The 22,013-nt window shown below is 40.4% G+C and overlaps 1 protein-coding gene and 1 long non-coding RNA gene across 2 annotated transcripts in view; one reads left to right on the top strand and one right to left on the bottom strand.

Annotated features, from left to right (window-relative positions):
* SLX9 (SLX9 ribosome biogenesis factor) overlaps positions 1 to 18,869 on the bottom strand; it is a 116,808-nt gene extending 97,939 nt beyond the window's left edge. Inside the window, exons 1-2 of the mRNA XM_075180256.1 lie at positions 18,462 to 18,869; positions 8,976 to 9,084 (exon numbers count right to left, since the gene is read on the bottom strand). Coding sequence (XP_075036357.1) covers positions 8,976 to 9,084; positions 18,462 to 18,620 — 268 coding nt within the window. The 5' untranslated portion in view covers positions 18,621 to 18,869. The remainder of the gene's footprint in view (positions 1 to 8,975; positions 9,085 to 18,461) is intronic.
* Positions 12,678 to 17,959, top strand: LOC142097027 (uncharacterized). The gene is made up of 3 exons (XR_012678088.1): positions 12,678 to 12,790; positions 16,738 to 16,856; positions 17,488 to 17,959. It is a non-coding gene; the product is annotated as an uncharacterized LOC142097027 (long non-coding RNA).
* Positions 18,870 to 22,013: the final 3,144 nt, after the last annotated feature.

The following is a 22,013-nucleotide window of genomic DNA, read 5'->3' as shown; positions in this document are numbered from 1 at the left end:
TTTTTTTTCCAGAGGGCAGAAGTCTACTCAATTATCTTACTCTACTGGACGTAGGGAAACTCCCACCTATAGAATGAGCTGCTTAGTTACATCCATCATTAGTTACATCCATCATACAGAGATAGTGTTTGCACACCATAAAACTGTGTTACACCACAAATAAACATGCACACCTGTATTTTCCCATTACATTGCTCTCTTATCTACAATATGTTACACACAGTATTGGAGAAGTTTTAGGAAGACAAGCTGTACTATGAACATATTCGGGAAGAAAAAGTGATCACCCACACGTTCCCCATTTTAAAATTATACATATACCATATCAAGAGAGATATAGGCACATCATTCTACTAAACTTACCATGTACAAAATAGGATATGCAGAGTCTATGAATAATTAATAAATGGTTTTGGCCCATTAACCTTATGAAATTGATCTCATTGATTCCAAATCACATAGGTTAACTTTTCAAACCAACATGACCTTCAGCCATTGATTGTTTTCTTTAACGGTATCACATTTGAGATGGAGATCCTATTACTATCATTAAGATCTACCACCTTTCAAACAAACTAATAGAGTATTCTGCAAGCAAAAGCTAGCAGCTTTTAAAAGACAGACAAGGATCAAGTAACTGTTTTTCTGTAGTTACAGCACAAGTCTTCCTCTGCTTGGTCCTCTGTTCGTTAATGTTCCTGTATTTTGAAACCAGAGGTTGATGCCAGCACTTTAAGAATGAAAATAATTAACAAGACGTACACTGTGAACAATTTAAAATTAGAAGGTCAGTGTTTAAATCATATGTTAACTTTAAGAGAGAAAAAAATATATATATATATAGCACAGCATGCTATCTGTATTGTATATCCATCACTAATAGTGGTCACATTAGCATGCAGAGCAGTATAATACTGCTTTGCATTGCAATAAATTTTGCCCGTTAGGTCCGCCTACCATTATGTGCTGCATTAGCCTCGCCTACCACTGACGTGACTAGGCATAACTGTGTGCTAACCCCACCTACTTTTGTGTTGGTACTGCCCACAATGGATTTGGTCCTGCCTACATGGCGCCACTTTCAGATTTCTTTCCAGGGCCACCTTAAGTTGCCAATCTGCCCCTGTCTACATAAGAAGCACTGTCCATAAAAGTGACAATAACCTCAAAAGTGTTCTGTGCTTAACTGTGCCAAGCACAGTGAAATGTACTATAAGCTAGACACTTAAGAACCTTGCTATCAGACAATGCCCCCAATATATTGCATTGCCAGAGGATTTTCACACCTCAGCATGATGAACGTTTCAGTTGCCGACTCCGGTAGCAGAAAGGTAATAAACACCCTAATCTCAGGAAGAGAAAGTCTCTATATAACTAGAATGTTTTTGTATCTGTATTCCTTAATATTTATAAAAACAAATACAATGAGAAAACATACAAATTGGGTAAGGCTGGGTACACACTACAGAAAGTGTCTTCCGATGCGATATAGCTATCAACGACTGAAAGTCACTGTCAGCATGCCAATTCATTTGCACATATTATACAAAGTAAATTTTCTCCTGGACAAACCATGTTACAATGCAAAGTGTGCAAATTAGTTTATTATTTTGCACATAAGTTAAATACTGGCTGTTTTTTCGTGTAGCACAAAAAATTCTTGATGGCTTTATTTTTACACTGAAATTTAAAGTTGATCTAGGACATGCCCTACCCCAACTTTAAATCTGCCATTACATTTTAAATTTACATCCTCCTCCAATGCAACATGGTTTTGCCAAGGTGCAAAGTTACTCTTTTTTTTGCTTTGCATTTCTTAATGAATCAGGCCTCAAGACTCTAAACTCTATGCAGATCTGCCTACAATGCTGGTCGGGGGTGCAAACACACGTATAAAGTTACATCAATTACCCCTAAAAAGCTATAGGGGTTGGGGGTCATATCTCTATTTACATTTTTATTGAGGGGTGAAGGTAGCTTAGCAAACTGTACTACTGAATACAATCTCACAGACCGTTTTAATGGCTTATCTTAACTCTTGACCCCTGGAGTAGATCAACAGTGTTCAAACTATGCACAGTATTGTATTTCATGTGGAGGCAATGGGCAATCTGAAATCCAACCAAAACTCCTAACTTCAGACTAACAAATAACCCAACTACCATCAACATACAAAGCTGAACAGTTGTATACATCTATTTTTGTAATATTGTTTTGCAGACACCCAATGGGAAATTATGTTACAGAAAACATACTGGACCCACTAAAGGTAGCCTCATAATATCTCTAGTAAGAGTTATTTAAGAAACAAATTTATACATATTTTTTTAAAACTTCTCACAAGTCTGTGGGAAGACCACAAACACCTTAATCATAATACACTAACACTCCCCTGACGCTGTATCCTGCTTACTCATTTCCTTTAGTATTTCAAGAGTAACTTGAAGGTCTACAGGAATAGCATATTGGCAACAAAAATGCCATCACAATCTTTAACTCCTTCATAATGAAAAAGGACAATGACCGATTACAGCAAAAGTCACATTGAATTTTGTTTTTAATTTATGTATTGGAAACATTACAATGTACTGGAGAAACCTATTGACAATCTGTGGGAATCTGATGGATCTTGAATAATATTGCAAAACATGTATTAAAAAAAACAAACAAAGCATGAAAAGATTAATATTTGCCAATATATAGGCAAAAACTGTCAAGATAAGCAAAGCTGGTAAACACTTACCCAAATACTCAGCTTAAAAGGAAGCGCATGCTATCAAAATAAGCAAGGTGAACGTGTTCAGGTTTTTCAAAAAGAAAATGCTTTAAAAAAGTTTGTTTTTACTAAATCGGAATATTTTGCATCAATACTAGGAATTCTTAAATAAATCCGTTTTGGAGTACAAGATGTAAAAAAATAAAGTACAGAGAATCCCATTAGGGGAAGGGGGGTTATTATCATGTTATTTTTTTATAACCTCTCTGTACACAGACACCAGAATCTACAGTGTGGAATTTACTTAATAGGGATTCCGGTTTTAAAACAGAAAAAGACCCAACAGAGTGCTCTCTGGACATTTAAGTTTAAAACTGAAAAGAAAAATGTGAAATCCGATTGCCAGACAGGATCGCGCCACAGCATTAGGAACCATCCACACTCTCCACTGGCACTGCAGCAAGTCCCCCGCTTATCATCAGTACTCGACTCTTGCATAGAAACTTAACAAGCTTTTACAATATAAGACCAGCATATCCACTTCCTGTTTCATCATCACCAGTAATCATGGCGACATCAGGGCTACACCAAACAGAACCGGCTCTCCCCTAGACCAGTGCAATAAACAGTGATCATAAAACACCTTGTATAGATATGTTACTCCAATAAATGGAGGAACTGTGGAAGCGGGGTATTGGAATATTGTTAAAGTGCCAGGGAGGAGTGTGAAAGATCGCCAAAGTGAAGGGTGGGGACCCAAACATATTAATACCAAGATGGCCCCTTTCTAGATGATTATTCCCTAAATCTACTTGAATGCACAATAGGACAAATTATATAGAGAATACAACAACCACACCAGCTACTTCAAGTATGTCAAGCAAGGTTTCATTTATCATGAAGCTGTAACAACCAATGCATAAAGCAGACTATGCAGGCACAACTCAAAAGCAATATTAATGCAAAAACCAGACTCAAGACAGTCATCAGAACAATAGATTCAGCAATTCTGTGGAAAATGAAAAATGACACATTGCAGCACAAGGGAAGATACGGATCTGCTTCCTTTTCCCTGAGGAGCTAGGCAATCTCACATCTATATTGTGTACACAGAGAACAAGTAACAGAAGGCGGCTGCCCTGGGAATCCCAGGAGAGGAAAGCATATCCCAATCTCCTGACTACCAATACTGAATGATATCCTTAAAGAAAGCTTAAACAACCTAAACAAAACCCTGCTTGTAAGGTCCATGAAATGCACAAGAGATGCAGAAAAGACTGAAAAAAGGTAAATATACCTATAATAATACAAAAGAATAAAGTGTGTATGACTGTTCATAAGTTTCAAGAAAAATTGTTGTGAATGCAGGGTTTTTTTTTCTGCCCTACATATAGAAATAGAATATAAATGGTCTTTTCTCCCCCCACCCCCTTAAATAACCCTTTGCGCATACCCCAAAAGCGTTTCTCTATCCTCTTTTGCCAAATGCTTCATTGAAGCATTTGGCAATATCACCATTATCCACAGTAATGCTAAAGGTGTAACGTTGACTACAAGATCTATCCATGCAAAGAATTAGAAAATGTGTCATTTTATAAAGACACAATGGAACATCGCGGCTAATTGAATCTGCCTCATATTGTTATAAGGTTGATCTAACACATGGTAAGTCGAATATGTACTTGCCCACTTTTTGGACCTTCCCTCCAGGAGATCCTAGAGGGGAGGTCTAAAGAGCAAGTACAGGATGACACTTCTGATTTTTTACCATTTAACTTGCATTATATGTAAATGTAACTTTTATAATTATTTAGCAGAAACAGTAGTATTTTACAAGATGATACATTTATTTCATTAAGTTTGTGTTCCAATTACAAACTATTCTTTTGAAAGGATTATAGTCAGATCATTTTAGTACTTTTAATACTTTTCACTAAATTGGGCTTTAAACGTTCACTTAGCAGTTTGGTTAACTCTGCTTTATGCGTCCAGGACGTGAAGTGTAGTGTGCTCACATGATGCACTTTTAAGGATATATGGCCAACATATTATCGATCACTTTGCAATGAAAGAATATTTATTAACCTCCAGTGCAGCTTTCAAATGGCTCATTGAAGACACTTAAACATAAACTAGGGCAATTAAAAATCCAGTTAAACTATCAGTATTTTTTCAGATTTTGGCAAGTAACCAAGCTCCAAGAGGAAACCCCCTTGAACAATGGGAGAGCAGACAAACTCCATGCAGATTGTACCCTAGTCAAAGTAGAACCTTGAAGCCCCGGAGCTACAAGGCAAACATGCCAACCATTGTGTCACTGTGCTGGCCGTGACCTGTAGGGAAGGTATCTGGCAAGCTAAAGACTACTTCCATGTGTAGGGATTGAAGCAGAGGAAGGGAAGACGTTTATGCGCTTTTGACATGACTAGAGACAATAACCTACGAACAATGACAGGTACAAATGCAGCTATAGATTCTACCAACTCTAGTAAGCAAATCATACAGCCAAGTTAGAAACGATCACCTCTGGAGGACATTAAAATACGAATAAGTATAGAAGAGTTAGATATTAGTTTAACCATACTGTTAGCATAAGTAAACCCGACATGGATACAAACAGCCTTGTTGCCTGTCTTTCTCATGAAAACAGTGACTTGTGTCTGAAAACATTCACAAAAACTTGAGAAGTTGATATGTAGCCATGTTGAGTTGCTAAGAAAATGCACAAGAGATAAATATAGATTTAACTTTCATCCGGGTGTTCCGGTTTCCACCCACCCATCCATGCTGATGGGTTATTTTTAGAAGGCAATTAACCTTAGTGTGGGTATGTATATCTGTGTGGTAGGGAATATAGATTGTAAGCTCCACAGGGGCAGGGACTGATGTAAACAATTAAATATCGTCTGTAAAGACTTGTGTAAATTATATAATATTCTGTTAATAAATTTAGCTTGAGGGATATTAAACCTCATGCAAGCGAGAACAGAGAGTTAAGCTATGCATACTACACAAGATAAATTAACCAGAGTGTGTTATCGTGTCAGCTCTTAAGTCTAGAAGCTTTCACTGTATTCAATCTATATTCACTTCCAATATCTTAAGAGTAAGCATTTTGTTTCTGATCATCTAAGAGTGTACATCATTTTTCAAAAGATTGTATTTGAGGGCATCTTGTTTGTTTCCAAGGATTATAAGTCCTTTCATGTCTCTATTATATGGGGAATAAAGTTTAATTTGAACATCCTCATTCACACAGTAAGAAACACTGACAGATAGAGATCTTGTTTTCATGCTGTATAGCTGAATATATGGGTGCGACGATATAACATGACACCAATTACAAAATATAGTCTAAATTTACTTTTGTTTTAGAAGTGGAACAATCGATTCCCTATAGAATACTACTGCTGTCACTCTGTGTTTTTAGGGGACATAGGAACAGTAGACAATTTTGTGATGCTTACTCAATATATATTGATCAAAACTGGAGCACATATTCAGTGCATTGTATTAGAGAGCAGATTGTGGCGAGTGCATAATATTCAGTAGAACAACGTAGCATGGTGTCTATTCAATACAGGTTAGTTTATACAGTGTTTAGCATCGGTCGCCTGTCTATGACATCAAACGTCAATCACTGTCATACGTTTCGTCTTAAGCTTCATCTTAGGGCAAGACATGCCCATCAAGTCTCATGCAATTTAAATAAAGTTACTATCATACAATCTGCTAAGCTACCCTTAACAGTGACATACTGCTTAAGTAATATGTCACTATAAATACCTCAATGCCATTCATGTATTACACGTCAAAGGCTCTTAACCCTTTTGGATCTTTTCCATGGAAAAAATGTTTGCTTCTGCAGTTAATCACTTTATTTTCTGAGCGCCACATTTCTAATAATGCCACTGTGACTAGATCACTAATAAATAACTTGTGGTGTGAATTTATTTTAAAGGAAATAGCGCATGGCGCATATTTATATAATTGCATATACACTTATTTTTTGAATTGTATATATTCTGAGATAGGAAATCGTTATTTCTGAGACCAGGGTACAAACTGTTTTTTCCTGTTTTCACCTTAGTAAAGGATATGCCTTATTTCTGATGCATATATCAGATACAATAGGCCTTTGTAGATGGAGGTCTTGTGTGTATTGAGATGCATTTTGTATGGAAGGGTCATTGTTTGGGATTGTAAGGTTGCTAGTAGAAACCTCCAATTAGGCATATGTGGAAGAGAGTCCGATAGCAGGAAGTGATAACGAAGTTTTGTGATGAAGTGTCATGCCTACTCTGGGCAAAGGCACAGCAGGGGGTCGTTACTGTGTGTCCTTTTGTCCAGAGTGAATTTCATAGATAAGCGCAAATTTTGTTAGCTTTGCAATGCATGTAAATCCATATTTGTGGAAATAGGGTATATCCTGATGCTAAAAATAGCCTGTGTCAAATGTATAAAAGGCACTAGCTTGTATTTGAAAACTGTTCTTCTGATTTTCATTTGACCTGATCACACTGCTATCTTCCACCAGTGTGTGAGAGCAAATAAACATCTTACTTCAAAGACCTGCTTGGAAACATCTTCAATATTGCTGTATTCCTGTGATCTACAGATAAGACCCTAAATCTAATCCATTCGCCGGCTGTCTGAGGTTTGGACCCAAACTTTTTCCAGTACCACCGCTCTGCCCGCTACCCAGCAGCCCCGGTCAGTGTGATAGGCCAGAGGGGGATCCATCCACAACAACCCTGATCTATAGTGAGAAGTCAGGGGTACCAGCCCAGGTACACCAGCAACAAGGTACGCTAGCAGCATCAACTACCCAGAAGAAAAACGGTTCTCGATTCCGGTATAGGAGTCCAGTGGTGGCAGCCTTTGTAAGCCCCTCCTACTGCGACAAGAGGGTGCATTTGGGATAACAAAAGGGAACGGTGGCAAAGTAAGCCCAGCCGGTTTCCAGCAATAACAGACAGGGTGGCATAGGCGGTCCATCCTGTCACAGCCACTATGTTCCAAGAGTCTTTGTTAAAAGAGTCTTGTGATCATTCAAACATTATTTGTGGCACAGACAGGTCAAGGAGTAACTGTCACTGAAGGTTTTACATGTTACAAAAGTTATTCATTTTCCAAGTGTATACATATTTGTCCTGATTCTGGGGATTTAATTGTATAATCATATGCTTTGCAGCTTCCACATTTATGGAAGCACTTAATGCTTTGTTTACTTATTGAAGGTTTTATGGCATAATGACTGTGCACTTATCTTTTATATTTATTGCCTTTTTCCAATTTAATGGACATTCTTGGGCTTAACCTCTGCACGATCTGGATCTGCCAGCAAGATGTACCAATTTTTCGGAAGGACATTTCAAATTTCCTCTCACTTTCCACAAAACCTTATAATCAATCTCATTGGTTATTCGGACCTGTAGTTAATTTAGTTTTTGAATATAAGTGATGTACCATCTTATTTACTGGCTAGTAGGCCTTCTTAATTTCCTGTTTTCTATAACCCCCATATAGAAGTGGCTGAACCAAGATCTAAGCTCAAAATCTCTTGATTAGAACAGTTACTTATTTAGCTCAGTAATCAACAGACTGACTGTAAAGCAAAGATAATTCCCTTTTGTAAAGCAGAACAAATCCGTTTCATCAACATAGTTTTGCAGAAACCGAGACTGAATGTATGAATCATTAACCAACTTCTTGGTTTCAAGTCTAAATGGCTCATACTCGTGAAAAAAATACATTTTGCACAAAAGTAGCCTAAGAGTGGGGACACATGACAGACTTTCTTACAATGCTGCTGCCTAGTAAAACACATGTAGAAAATGAAAGAAAGGAGAAAACTTACAAAACTGATGGGTTTTTTTTTTGCTCCCTGGAGTTGTGATTGCCATAAAGAGCCAAGAACCATATTTAACCTACAGTCTAAACTCTTCTGCCAGTGTGACCATAGATCAGTCCTATATTATGTCCATGTATGAGTTCCTATAGGAACTTGCAAATTTAAGTGTCCATAAAACAGTAATTATCTTTTATTAAATGTAAAGCAGTGTGTACATTGTTAGTGCTTTATAAGTACTGGATTACAGCATTAATTTCACAACTTATGCAATAAAGGATGATCCATGAGGAACAGCAAGGGAAAAATAGCAACTATTAAAAAAAAAAAAAAAAGGATAAATAACCTGTTCTATAATTGTAAATGTCATTAAACATTTATTGTCAGGTGAGCTTCTTAATCACATACCTTTTTTAACGGAGACCACACTTTTGGTGTCCACTTCCAACTTTTGAGTTAAAATTTTAGGGTCAATCGTAGTTGAGGCAAAGATATCGGAGGATAAAAATGTCCAATCCTGATGGGGAAAAAGATAAAATATTAGGGTTTAACATATTGCTAAGAAAAGATGAAATCTGGGAACAATGACACTATATTAAATGCCCCTACAAAAAATTATAGGAGTAGCATTGCTGAAAAAAAAAAAAAAAAATTTAAATAAAATACATTTTATTTCTTAACAAATAAATTGTGTTTATACAAAAGCCATTGGTCATGAACACTGATAAAGTATCATGTAACACAAACAGACACTAACAACTATCAACAGCAGAATGATCGTAGTGAAAGTATATTGATATGCCTTCCAACTGACACACATTTGGTGGTGGGGTATAATCTATAATGTTTAACAAAATCCCCAGGTCACGTCTTACTTCCACACGGTCTTTTCAATCGATCATGTAAATCATGGACTTCCCAAGGTCTACATATCCAAGACAAAAAATTTCTACCGTCCTCCTAGAGTGGCAACTTCCCTCCAAACCTCCCTCCCACCACAAAGAATATGCCCTTTACTTAGCCAAGCTTCCTCCTATATGGCATTCTGCTCACTCATCAGTCACTGCGTCAATCTGTCCTTAATACTGCTGCAACACTGATCTTCCTCTCTTGCCACTCCACATCCTTCACACCACTCTGCAAAACCCACCACCCCTTCATACATCTCAAACCTTATCTGGGCATAGTCTCGCTCTTATATCCATCTTTTACCTGTGCCTCCCCATCTCTCGGATATCCACTCTCACCTACAACATGCTTTAGCATGCACCTACCCACCTATGGAATTCCATACCACACCAGACCAGACCTATGGAATTCCATACCACACCAGACCAGACCTATGGAATTCCATACCACACCAGACCAGACCTATGGAATTCCATACCACACCAGACCTATGGAATTCCATACCACACCAGACCACTTCCCCCTCTGCAGTAAAATCATTAAACCCTCTATGAAAAACCACCTCACTGCTAGATTATATGCTATTGTAACCTATAACTCTCACACTGGTACACACTCATCTCCATTCTGAGCCACTCAATCCTCTTGTCTCAAGCTCTACCCTCTTTCCACTAGGCGATTTGTTCTGCAACTTTGTCAGGGTTACGTTTTGGTCCACAGGTTCACTATATGGACAAAAGTGTTTAGACACACCTGGCAATTATTGAATTGAGGTGTTTCAATCAGACCCATTGCCAGAGGTGTATAAAATCAAGCACCTAGTCATGCAGTCTCTATTTGCAAACATTTGTGATACAAAATGGGTTATTCTGAAGAGCACAGTGACTTCAAGAGTGGTACTGTGATAGGATGCCACCTTTGCAATAAGATGTTTCGTGAAATTTCATCCCTACTAAATATTCCACGATCAACTGGTCAAGTGATACTATTAGAAAGTGGAAGCATTTAGGAATGACAGCAACTCAGCCACGAAGCGGAAGACCACGTAAAATCACCGATAAGGGTCAACGACTGCTAAGGTGCATGGTGCGTAAAAGTCACCAATACCCTGCTGATTCCATAGCTTAAACGTTCCGAACGTTCACTGGCATTAATGCAAGCACAAAAACTGTGCAGCGGGAGCTTAATGGAATGGGTTTCCATGGCCGAGCAGCTGCATGCAAGCCTCACATCACCAAGACCAATGCAAAGCGTCGGCTGGAGTGGTATAAAGCACACAGACAGTGGACTGTGGAGCAGTGGAAACATGTTCTCTGGAGTGACCAATCACGCTTCCCTGTTTGGCAGTCAGATGGGCGAGTCTGGGATTGGCAGATGCCGGGAGAACATTACCTGCCTGACTGCAGTATGCCAATTGTGAAGTTTGGTGGAGGAGGGATAACGGTAAGGGGCTGTTTTTCAGTGTCTGGGCTAGGCCCCTTATCTCTGGTGAAGGGCAATCTTAAAGCGTCAGTATACCAAGTCACTTTGGACAATGCTATGCTTCCAACTTTGTGGCAACAGTTTGGGGAAGGCTGTTTTCTATTCCAACATGACTGTGCCCCAGTGCACAAAGCAAGGACTACAAAGACATGGTTTGATGAGTTTGGTGTGGAAGAACTTGACCGGCCCACACAGACCCCTGTCCTCACCCCATTGAACACCTTTGGAGTGAACTGGAATGGAGATTGCGAGCCAGGCTTTTTCATCCAACATGACTTGAAGTTGGCTGAAGTTAGTTGATCCTACATTTTCTGATGGACAGGCTCTAGTCACAGAAACTTACATTCAATAGAGATTTTACCGCACTCAAGACATTTAATTAAACATGCAAGAAAATGTACCGAGTAGCAAAATTAGATATGAATATAACAATAATAATATTTGCCTTAGAGAAATATATAGTTGTAGGCAATAGCACTTTATATTATTAGGCACACCTGTACGCTTGCTAGTTATTGCACATATATAATCAGCTAATAATGTGGCAGCAACTCAATGCATAAATAAATGTATGCAGAGTCTTCAAGACTTTCAGTTGCTGAGATCAAACACCAGAATCAGCATGAAATGTGATCTAAGCGACTTTGACCCATTGAATGATTGTTGGTGTAGGATGGGGTAGTTTAAGTGTCTCAGAAACGGATTTCCTGGGATTTTCATGCAAAAGAGTCTCTACAGTTTACAGAGAATAGCGCCCAAAACAAAAAAAAACATCCAGTGAGCAGCAGTATGTAGGCAAACATGCCTCGTTAAACAGAAAGGATAGAGTAGAACGGCCATACTGGCTTAAGCAGACAGGAAGCCAACAGTAACTCAAATACCCATGCGTCACATAATGAGTAAGCAGAAGAGCACTGACTACAGGAGCAGAGGACCAAACCAGGTACCAATCCTATTAGTTAAGAACAGAAAACTGAGGCTGCACTTTGCACAGGCTGACCAAAACTGGACAGTTGAAGAATGGAAAAACATTGCCTGGTCAGACAAATCTCAATTTTTGCTGCAACATGTAGATGGTAGGGTCAGAATTTTGCGTTAACAACATGAATCCATGGATCAACCCTAATTTGTGTCAATGGTGCCACAGAACATCTGGGTATTGCTGCTGTCCATGTGCATCCCGTTATAGCCACAATCTACCCGTCGTCTAATGCCCTACTTCCATCAAGATAATGCACCATGTCAGAAAGCTCACTTCCTCTCAAGCGGATTCCATGAACATGACAATGACTTCAATGTACTACAATGGCCTCCACAGTCGCCATGTCTCAATCTAATAGAGCACCTTTGAGATGTGGCGAAATAGGAGATTCACCGAATGAATGTGCAGCAGACATATCTACAGCAACTGCATGATGCCATCATGTCAACATGGACCAGAATCTCTAAGTAATGTTTCCAGAACCTTGTAGAATCCATGCCATGAAGAATTCAGACTATATATAGTGCTCGAAGCAGGCCTGTAAACCGCAGTATGCCATACCACCACTTCTCCCACTGCTGTGACTGATTTGGTATGTCTGGTCTGTGTGCAGAGTTCGTGTATCCCACCCTCCTGACATTGTCTCCCTCTCCTCTCTGTATAATCATGCACTGGTTCCTGCTTCCGTGAGCTGCTGTGACTCCTCCTCCCCCTGGACAAGTGCTGTTGATGTACCCGACATCTGTCACCAGCTCATTTTACTCCTGCCAGGGATTACCGATGTGGGGGTAGGGGGTTGGTAACTATGGGTCCTTTCACCACTCAACAGCCTTATGAACATGTGCAGCAGGTATTTTTGCAATTTTAATATTCATTTTAACAATCTGTCATTTCACATTTGCTGACTGCCCTGAGCTGAAGGCAGTAAAATAAGAATTCAATGCTGGTTACTTTTAGAAAATATACTAGTTATATATACACTAAATATATATGTGAACAGTTTCCACTTGTCTGCTTGGTTATAATTGAGGTGGTGCTGTGTGTTTGGTACTCCTGGCACCCTGTGACTTGTGCACTGCAGGTAATCAGGATGTCCTTTGATATCCTTGTACCTCATCCAGCTGCCAGCTCTGTGCTGCTGCTTGCAGAGTCCTAGAAGTTGCTGATTAGTTACTTTTGACACTTGTTTTGAGTCGGATAAGAGTATGCTGCATGGCACATTTCTATGGTGTACTGTAAACAGTGCAGGCGTTGCTAAAATGATCAGTTTACAACACTACCAACTTTACTGTGGCTGATGGGTTTTCTTAGAACTAGCTTCAAGAAGCCAGTATATAAATTTCAACATGCCTCTTCCCCACCTCACCTCCGTAACCCCTGCCTAGCTGTCTCCTTTTTTATCCTTTCCATCTTATCTTACCTCCACCAATACTACTTCTCTACCCTTCACACTGTCTCAACCTCTTCTCCCTCCTATCCTACCATACCATCCTTGTTCCCCTTCCTCCACAGCACACTTCTTTTAAGGATCATATAAAAATTATTACACTTAAAAAAGAAAAAAAAAATCATTAAGACTTATGTTTAAAACTTGTGTTATTACATGTTAAAACCCATATAGGAAAGGGTAATGAGTAGAGAGAAAAAAAAAAACAATGGCAACTGATGGATGTTCATTGATGAAAAAGTGCATAATATTGGAAAAAAAATAAAAAACACACACACCACTAAACAAAACAAAATGATGGCTATAAAATAAATATATGCCTTAACATCCTAAAAATTGAACTATATCCTTATCTCCACCCATTGGCTCTAGGGCAGGGGTAGGCAACCTGCGGCTCTCCAGGTGTTGTGGAACTACAAATCCCAGCATGCCATCCCACCTATCTACTGGTTATCTACTGGCAAAGCATGCTGGAACTTGTAGTTTCACAAACACCTGGAGAGCCGCAGGTTGCCTACCCCTGCTCTAGGGTATGCAGTTTGTATATCCATAAGTATACTTATCTTGATATAAATCATCATCAACATTTATTTATATAGCGCTAGCAAATTCCATAGTGTTTTACAATTGGGAACAAACATTAATAAATCAATACGGAGTAATACAGACAGAGTGGTAAGAGGGCCCTACTCGCAAGTTTACAATCTATGTGACAATGTCAGTTTGATACACAAGGGAACGTGCTACACCATATTGATTATTAGTCCAGCTGGAATGCAAAGGGAAAAAGTATTGAGTGGGCCATATGATCAGTCACACAGCAATGTTGGTCAGAGGGTTGTTATCTTGTGTTACCTGTGTAGAGGGTGGTAATAAGGTAACCTAGGGAAATGAAGATGGTGGTTGAGGAATATTATAAGCTTGTCTGAAGAGGTGAGTTTTCAGACAACGCATGAAGGTTTGAAGACTAGAGGAGAGTCTTATTGTGCGAGGGAGGGAAATCCACAAATTGGGTGCAGACCGAAAAAAATCCTGTAACCGGGAATGGGAGGATGTGATGAGAGTGGAAGAGAGACGCAGATCTTGTGCAGAACAGAGGTATCGAGTTGGGAGATATTTTGAGACAAGTGAGGAGATGTATGTCGGTGCAATTTTGTTGACGGCCTTGTATCTTAGTAGAAAAATTTTGTATTGGATTTGTTGAAGAACAGGTAACCAATGTAGAGACTGACAGAGTGGCTCAGCAGAGGAAGAAAGGTGTGCAAGGAAAGTCAATCTAGCCACTGCGTGCAGAATAGATTGTAGGGGTTTGAGTCTGATTTTGGAAATACCAGTAAGGAGGGAATTGCAATAGTCGATATGGGAGATGATGAGTGCATGAATTAAAGTTTTTGCAGTGTCTTGTGCGAGATATGTGCGTATTCCGTAAATGTTTTTTTTAGATGTATGCAACATGAATTAGATAGAGTCGATGTGGGGAACAATGGATCATTGCGAGTCAAGGATTACACCTAGGCAGTGAGCTTGTGGGGTGGGATTTATGGTCATGTTATAAACAGAAATAGAAATGTCAAGCAGGAAGCTTCTGTTTTTGGTTTGGAATATTATTAATTCTGTTTTTGGGTCATTCCACATCAAATCAACACATGGTTTCAAACTGACCGTTTCAGATTGTAATGAAATTTGGAATAATGAGTGATTTCATGGGTGTAAAAAAAAAACCAAAAAAAAAAAACACCCAAATCTTAGGCTGATATGTACACTGGTTTTGAAGAGGGTTTTATCAGCCACATGAGGCTGTTAATTGATCTGTGCGTGCGCTTGGCTGTGTCTAATTCTGGAGCGTGGCACTGTCAGGCCGATCGTCCCGGCCATTGACACGGTGACGGACGGGACCCAAAAACCATAAGTGACGTCTCGGCTGTTGCCATGACAGCTGGGACACGACTAGGAGAGACGAGCCGCAGGACGCCACGGCTCGCAAGACTAACCACACCCCCCCGTCCAGGGCTCCCTCACCTTCCCCTCCTGTATCTTTCTGTTAATAAAACTATCCTTACTTATGTCCCTCAAGTCCGATGCCTTGGAATCATCCTCGACTCCTTCCTGTCCTTCAAACTTTACATTCTGTCCCTCTCAAAATACACCTCCGGAATATATCCAAGATACGGCCCTTTTTTTGGTGGCTTTCACAGTGACACTCTTATTCGCTCACTTGTAATTTCTCACCTTGATTACTGTAACCACCTTTTCTCTGGTCTACCGAACTCTCACTTTGACCTTCTTAAGTCTATCCTTAATGCTGCTGCTCACCTTATTTTTCTCTCCTGATGCTCTCTCTCTCTCTGTCAGCTGTGGAACGATCACCCATGCCCTATCAGGTTAGCCTCTACTCTCAAAGTGGAGGGTGGCAGAAGCCAGATTGGGGGTTCAAGGAGGGAGCTTTCCAAGAGGTGCCTGGTGGGACGGTTGCAGACAACCCACTCAAGTAGTTTAGAGACATAATGGAGAAGTGAGATGGGGCAGGAGTTCGTGAGAGAGGTAGGATCAAGATTGGGTTTCTTAAAAATGAGGAGATAAGGGCATGTTTAAAGGAAGAAGGGACAATGCCAGTGGAGAGTGACAGATTGAAGGTGTGCGCAAGGTAGGAGCAGGCAATGGGGGAGAGAGAGCGAAGGAGTTGAGAAGGTATGGGAACCAGGTGGCAGGTAGACAGAGAGGAAAGAATGAGGGAGTGGACTTCACCCGAAGTAGGGCGGAATGAGCACCAGAGTTGGTTGTCGGAGTAAGGTGGAACGATTAGGGTGGCAGGAGGGTGTGGCAAAAAGGTGATGATGAGTCTGATCACCTCCTTTTTCTCCTTCAAAATCGAGGCTAAAGTCAGTGGCAGAGAGGGAGAGGAGAAAGTTGAATGTGGCAAAGAGGCGGTAGGGAAACACCTACTAATAATTATTCCGAGCTATAAACATAGAGCTATAGACATTTAGTGGCATACAATACTACACTCAATATACACCACATCAGAGCTATAGACAAAAAGCAAAAAAAAGAGCTATAACATTTTAAAACTGCAAGAAAAAAAAAAAAAGCTATAATCACCTGATGCAATCACCAGCACTCAAGTATATTGTCTGTACCGCTACTATTGCATATTTCCACCCCCATCTTTCTCCCCCTCCCACATCCCTCTTATCTCCTATAGATTGTAAGCTTGCGAGCAGGGTTCTCTTACTTCTCTGTCTGTATGTATTACCCAGTATTGTTTTATTAATGTTTGTTCCCAGTTGTAACGCGCTACGGAATTTGCTGGCGCTATATAAATAGATGATGATGATGATCTCCACTAACAGGCACCTAAAGTTGCGCCATGGCAGAACCAACAAAACACAAGACTACATCCACGGGAATCTGAACACCAGTAAGGCAGCAATTACTACCAAAACACACAAGACAAGCGCAGACGTCCAAGGTAAACCCCCTAAAAAGGGTCCCTACAACCTCCATACATTTTCCTCTAATGCCTTACTGTTTTCTTCCAGCTTGGCTTTTACACGTAAAAGTACACTTTTTGAGTCATAAAGAACAAGGTCTTGCTTGGTCACGACTGATCTACGAAGAAGATGCCTCAGTGACAGTTGCAGAACTAGCACTCAAAAAGAAAGATGAAGGCCCGATTCTTTCCTTGTCACTGTATGTGTAGAATGGCATGTTGGCAATTTTATTTTTTTCAGCAGTTAACTTTGCCTGGAGTACAGTTCTTTTTTTCTTTACCAAAGTAAAAGGTTTTTTTTTATATTTTTGTTTCCCTGACTTAAAAACACTTTGCACTTTAACATAGCCTTTAGCAGATGACGCAGAGGGATTACCATCATCATGACTGGTGCCAGCAGCTGCTTGGTGCTCCTGATCTTCTGTGTACTGCTGTGATCCATTTTGATGACACAGTACAATGTCACTGGAAACTTAAGAACACTGCCAGCCCTATTAATTCTATTTTAGCACTGAGAATGAGCAATGGAGCGAGCAATGTGTGCTATAACTCAGTAGAATGTCACTGAAGACTTTTAAGATAACTGCCACCCCTCCTCTTTCTGTTTCAGATAGGACACTGCCCAATTGAACTAGAGACTGCCAAGAACCCTGCTACTCCTCCTATGACTCTCTGTGAAACGGTGCAGGATCTCCATGGAGGGTGGCATTTATAGAATCCAAAACTCACGAGATCCAACGACACAACAATGATGTTTTGCCTCGTTTTCAAATGCGAGGGCGCGCCAAAGTACAGAGCCAGATCTCCGATGTTCAGATGGGCCCGGTTTTCCAGAAACCGGGCCCAAGCATCTATACTTAAATGCCATCAACCTCCCCACTTGCCATGAGATCTATCCAAATTCTCCGTACATGCCATCCTACCTTCCTATATACATGTCAAACAAGCCCCCCTCCCACATGCCTACAGACCTCCTCACATGCCATCAGATCTCCTTACATGCCCACCAACCTCTACACTACACTCTCACCTCCTCCTTCCCTGATTGGATTGTCTATGACACTGTGGCCTCTTCGCATTGTTCAGAGGAGGGCACAAGTATGGAGCATGTCCAGCCCCACCCAGTGGAACCTATGTTATGAGCAGCATACCACCGGAAGGGATTTGTGTATGGGTGGAATGTAGCCAGAGTCATATAGTGTAGCAGGACTGAAGGGAGGATAAGCAGCTGAATGTTTTCCAATCTAGCCCTGTCTGCACCTAGACAACTATAATTTGTTGATGCTCCCAGTCTGGAGTAACATTTCAAAGCTCAAAGAGCCACATGTGCCTCTAGAGCCACAGTTTGGCCACTGCTGATATAGAGCATCAAGATTGTGCCTACAAATATACTTACAGAACAGAAAATACATTTGTTTAGCAACTTGAAACGGAGACAGTAACAAAAAAAAAACGTTAAAAGAATTCAGATTAGGGTGAGGCAAAAGTACATTTTATATAAATATCCCAAGATTGTCCTTCCGTAGAAACAAAAATTACAAGCAATTTAAATTTTAATTTCTGTCAGGCCAAAAGTGCTCTTACCTTCCCTGCCACCGGCTCGCTCCATGGAAAAGATCCCAACAGATCCGGTGCACTTGGCGTACTGCTCTCCGGGCCACTCTGTACATTTTCCCCCGGAGAACTGACTCGTACAGCTGCATGATGCAGTTTCTGCCGACCACGTTTTATTTTACCCACCATATTTTCAGAAATACGGAAGTGAGAGCCGCGTCTCCACGGCAACGTCCATACCAAAAATACTTCCCCCTTCGGCAACAGTAAAATCGTTCCGGTGGTGATTGGTACCGGAAAATAAATTACATTATATCTTATTCTGCAAATGCTACAAAACACACTAGGCTGCAACCAGGAGCCACTAAAAGTGCTTGTACTGTATGTGCAAGTTTAAAGTGTAACTCTGATTAACCAGTTGCTGGGGAGGCGAGGGCGGCGGTGCACAGCTACATGTAGTCCCTACATAGCACCATCCACACACCAGCCAGTGAGATCCTTATACATTATCCATCGTGACCCAGAGTGGCTCCTGACGAGCCTCCCTCCTCAGCCAATGAGAAGTGTTCTGGATGACAGGACAGCCTGAGCTGACACAGGAAGAGATGAATCGTAGGAGCAGGCAAGGAGGGGTCAGAAGGCTAAGAGAAGAATTAAAGGGGTACTAAATGGGGCAACAGAGAGGGTAAAAGTGAGGGTCCTAGAGAAGAACAGAGAATTAAAGCACATAGAGAATAAGATGAGAGCAGCGTAAGAGTTCCAAGGAGCTGACAGAAAGATCAACCAGAGGCAGAAAGAGTAATGAAAAGTTTTATAGGGCAGTTTATGAGAGAGTTGTAGGTAGTGATATATTACTAAGAGAAATGTGACAAAGAAAGAGAACCCAAATAAGATAAATATTTTTTCGAGGAAATCAAACAATTTTCTTATAAAGAATTTAGGGCCAGTTTTTCAGTGCCATAAAAAGTTTATTGCAGCAATAGGGATTTTCTTCTTTTGCTTTGCTCTATTTATCCCCCCTCCCCTCCAGCCCCATTATCAGAAGGAACCAGACCCCATGCCTTTGCATGGAATATTTTATTATTTCAGCAGTGCATCAGTAATTTCACTGCTGCGTTGTTTGATTATCGCCGGTGTTGACATAACTTTTAAAATAAAATTTAAAAATTATCCTCCCTTCAGTCCTGCTACACTATATGACTCTGGCTACATTCCACCCATACACAAATCCCTTCCGGTGGTATGCTGCTCATAACATAGGTTCCACTGGGTGGGGCTGGACATGCTCCATACTGTACTAGATAAGCCCATGGGTGAACATAGACACGTAGCCTTTGGTTGAGCAGAACACAAACCCCTTTGATGGATTTTGCTTGCAGATTCTCCCTGGAATTATTTTTCAAAGTTGCCAAGTATGGTATAGTTCTGTGGTCCAGCTGAAATGAATATATGTACTCATGAGCCAACTTCTCATTTACAGACTGGTCCTCCATTATTTTTGCTATTTACTTAAACTCAATTAGGGGTCTGTCTATGACTCCTAATTGTGATAATTGCTTGTTATCTTTTTAAAGATCTACTTCTGAAGGCCAATTCTTAGAATTAGTGATGTTTTTAGTCAATGCAGTAATGGGTTTAACTAAAGAAAACAAATTCTAAATGGGTCATCTATGATAATTGTCGAAACCATAAGGCATCTGGAAGGATTTTGAGTACTATAGCTTAAAGTTTTCCTGGATTTATGTATAACCCTGAGCTGATGATTGCATATCCAACAATGGTAGTTTCAGAAATATTTTTTTTCCAGTGTAGCATACAAAAAAAAATTTCTGAGCCTGGCCAACACCAAATCAATGTGTCTACAGTATTCCTCCAAGAAAGAAGAGGGTATTAACATGTTTTCAAGGTGAATGACTACAAAATATCTAATACATTATCTACAAATGGCATTAACAAAATCATGATATATGGCTACAGACACCAAATGGCGTGACTAAATATTCATAATGCCCATCTCTAATATTAAAAGCTATTTTTCTCTCATGCATTTGTCTGATCCATAAAAAATATATTCCTTTCACATCTAACTTGGACAAGATTTTAGTTTCCTGTATTTGATTGAATAGGTCAGTTACAAGGGGTAAGGACAATTTATCATTGGCAATAATTTTATTTAGACCTTAATAATCAATATATTAGTAAAGACTTCCATATTTTTTAGCAATAAATAAAATCCTGCTCTGCTATGTTGTCGGACAACAGATCCATAGGACAATCATAGCTACCCACCTGAATGCCCCAAATGGGTTTGGATCCAGTGAGGAAATCACCATTGAAGCTGAAGACCTCAAGGGTGGCACTTATGAAATCCTAGGAGATTCTGTCAAATGCTTTTTCAGCATCTAAGGAGAGTATAATAGGGGATCGCCTGGAGTTTGCGATATTGATAACACCACCTGGCGTTAGACCTCGCCTGGCATCTAGGATCATAATGAATCATGGAGGGGAGGAATGTATTTAGACGATTTTGGCAGGATTTTAGTGTATATTTTCAGGTTGAGATTAAGGAGGGAGATGGGCCAATAGCTTGCACAATGAAGCGGGTCCTTATCTTCTTTAGGGATCACTACTATTTTGGCTTCCGGTATTTCAAGTGTGAGGGGGTCTCCTTGGAGGACATTATTAAAAAGAGAGTGCAGGTGGAGAACAAGCAAACCTGAAACTTTCTTATAATACGTGGCCAAAAAACCCGTCGGGGCCAGGTGATTTGCCATTTTTTTACTCTTTAATGGTTTGCTGGATTTTTTTTCTATCAAAATCTCTTCATTGAGATGTGCAAGAGCGCGTCGGGGCAATTTAGGGAGTCTGGATTTAGCAAGAAAGTCAGAATTAAGGGTGGAATTGGTTTGATGCATTGGGGAAGTGGAGGAGGCCAATAGATTGTAGATAGTGGTGTAATAGTCTTAAAATGCAGCACTCATAGTTGTAGGATCGTGAATCAAGCGATTATGTGAGTCACGAATCAATAATATTCCCGAATGGAGGCGTGACACAAGGATTTTATCCGTCTTGTCCCCTTTCTCATAAAAGGTTTGCAAGAGCCATTTGAAATGTTTGGCTACTTGTTTAGAGAGAAGGAGATCAAGTTGGACTTTAGTCTCGCGGAGGGCAGTCAAAGTAGCGGGATCAGGGGCCGCTTTCTGCTGTTTGGAGATTGATGGATACTTCATTCGTCTTAGTAAGAGATTTTTTTTTTAATTTTTGAGGCCATCCTGAGCAATTGTTGGAACGTGGGTTCCCCAAGGTTGTAGCCGATCCTTCGTCAGTGCAAGGTGGTGTGGCGGGAAAGGTAGGAAAATGTCCTGGGTGATCCTGACAGGATTCCAGTAGACTTAATCTTGGGATTTTGTGTCCCATTTGTGGTGGCGCCGAAACCACGGCCAGATGTGAGGTGGTAGCCGTCCGTCAGGCCGGTATGGGGTATTGGAGGCTCTGAGTATCCGGGAAGCAGGTTCGCCCTCAGGGAATCTTCGCCGCACCTGACAGGCATTGAGACCCGCAGAGGGAGGCTGGTGCACTGCA

Source organism: Mixophyes fleayi, chromosome 7 (assembly GCF_038048845.1).
Source record: "Mixophyes fleayi isolate aMixFle1 chromosome 7, aMixFle1.hap1, whole genome shotgun sequence".
NCBI classification, from domain to species: Eukaryota; Metazoa; Chordata; class Amphibia; order Anura; family Limnodynastidae; genus Mixophyes; species Mixophyes fleayi.
The sequence above is the reverse complement of the archived record's forward strand: the minus strand, read 5'-3'. Positions and strand labels throughout refer to the sequence as shown.